General features: G+C 49.9%; 1 protein-coding gene across 1 annotated transcript; it reads right to left on the bottom strand.

The window, feature by feature from the left end:
• Positions 1-544: 544 nt before the first annotated feature.
• LOC133090296 (transmembrane protein 241) lies at positions 545-1,336 on the bottom strand. Its single transcript, XM_061188663.1, has one exon. It carries the CDS (start codon positions 1,334-1,336, stop codon positions 545-547), a length of 792 nt encoding a protein of 263 aa, XP_061044646.1.
• Between the last annotated feature and the right edge of the window lie 645 nt (positions 1,337-1,981).

Genomic DNA, 1,981 nt, shown 5'->3' with positions numbered 1-1,981 from the left:
GTTTGCGGCACGTGGTCTCTCTAGTCGAGGTGTGCCATCACGGTAGTTGTGGTGTGTGGGTTTCATTGCCCTGTGGCATGTGGGATCTTAGTTGCCTGACAACGGATTGAACCCGCGTCCCCTGCATTGGAAGACAGATTCTTTACCACTGGGCCACCAGGGAAGTGACCAAGCTCTTTTTCTTCTGTTTGGTGTTTTATTTATTTATTTATTTATTTATTTATTTATTTATTTATTTATATTTTTGGGGGCTGCGTTGGGTCTTCGTTGTCACGCGCAGGCTTTTGTCTAGTTGCAGCAAGCGGGGGCTACTCTTTGTTGCGGTGTGCGGGCTTCTCATTGCGGTGGCTTCTCTTGTTGCGGAGCACGGGCTCTAGGCGCGTGGGCTTCAGTAGTTGCGGCATGCGGGCTCAGTTGTTGTGGCTCACGAGCTCTAGAACACAGGCTCAGTAGTTGTGGCACACGGGCTTAGTTGCTCCGCGGGATGTGGGACCTTCCCAGACCAGGGCTCGAACCCGCCTCCCCTGCATTGGTAGGCGGATTCTTAACCACTGCGCCACCAGGGAAGCCCCTTAGCAAAGAAAATCCAGGCTACACACTGCCCTGGGGTCATAAGGCTTTTTAGCTTCACTGTGCTGAACATGAGTAAGAATCCTAAAAATCCACTGGCACAGCAGCTGCCATGGAATCTATAGAAATACAAGAACGGAAAGTGCAGGACGCTGAGGAGATCACCTGTGGGGTGAGATGCAAATGCCAGGAGCACCACACTGAATAGATAGTTTAAGTACTGCTGGTCAGTGTCACTTAACGCGTTGGGTCTCTGGGATTTCTGTAGTATCTTATAAGCCCCTATGCAGCATAAGCGAATTACAGCCCAGAAATAACCATCTGGATCAAACTGGGAGTCGCTGAAGAGCAGGCACCCTGCGGCAGCCAGGAGGAAGAGGGCACTACAGATCTTTGCAGGAGATGTTTTTTCTTTCTGAAAACACTTCTGGTGCCCACAGATGATAACTTCGGCTACATTATGCAAAATGAGAAACACAGGAATGGCCAGTCTGGACAGTGCTCTGGACCCAGCATAGATGACACCCACAAACAGCACTGAAGCAGGAAGCCATGTCAAAACATCAGATCTTGAACTGTTGTTGATCTCCGCCCAGCCCAGTTTCCATGACACATGAAGCAAAAGTCCACCAATTAACGCCTGCCACCCTTGGAATAATGTAGGGTAGGTAAATTTCAAGACAGACAGGACATACTTGTTCGTGAGGTAAGAAGCCAGATAGCAGATACAAAACGTGAGGCCAACCAGGCACCTCCTCATGCACATCTGTTAATTTGCGCCCCTTCCCCGGGAACCCGCGGGAGCCCTAGGGCCGCTGCGCAAGCCGGGCCACCCAGTGGCCAACCTCTTGATCTTTTACTTAAACAGGGTATAGCCTCTCTCTGTCCCTGCCGTAACTGTTATCTTGAAGTGTCCACAGGAGACAAAGTCCAGCTATTTACCCTGTTCCTGTTGTTATTTCCATCTCAAAGTGCAAACAGGAAGCCAGTTGTAAATACCTAGCCTGGAGACCACCTGCCTCTTGCCTCGGGAAGTGTAAACAGAAAGCTAGTTGTAAATGTCCAGCCTGGAGCTCATCTATTTCCTGCCTCAATGGGGCTCTTGGTGGGAAAAATTGTTACTTATTTTGGGCATCATTATCTTAATCTCTGTTTCCTCTCCCACATACCTATGTTGTCGCTGTGCCATCTGCCTCCAGAGCAGACAGATAGCCCCCTAACGAGCCACCTCCAGTGCTAATGAAATCCCTGGCTGACGACTCAGTGCACGTTGTGGAAGAGGGGGCCATGTGAAATTGTAAGAGCCGGTCATGAGGGGTGGAGTGTTGGAGTGTAACCAAGAGTGGGGTCTGGCTGCTCACTGCTCAAAAGCCAATAAAGAGACAAGGTTGGTGGAAAGGAAAGTTTGCTT

This window comes from Eubalaena glacialis, chromosome 4 (genome assembly GCF_028564815.1).
Source record: "Eubalaena glacialis isolate mEubGla1 chromosome 4, mEubGla1.1.hap2.+ XY, whole genome shotgun sequence".
NCBI classification, from domain to species: Eukaryota; Metazoa; Chordata; class Mammalia; order Artiodactyla; family Balaenidae; genus Eubalaena; species Eubalaena glacialis.
The sequence above is the reverse complement of the archived record's forward strand: the minus strand, read 5'-3'. Positions and strand labels throughout refer to the sequence as shown.

Excerpts from the sequence above, each read along its gene's own strand:
- LOC133090296 (XM_061188663.1), bottom strand. The coding sequence starts at position 1,336 with ATGTGCATGAGGAGGTGCCTGGTTGGCCTCACGTTTTGTATCTGCTAT.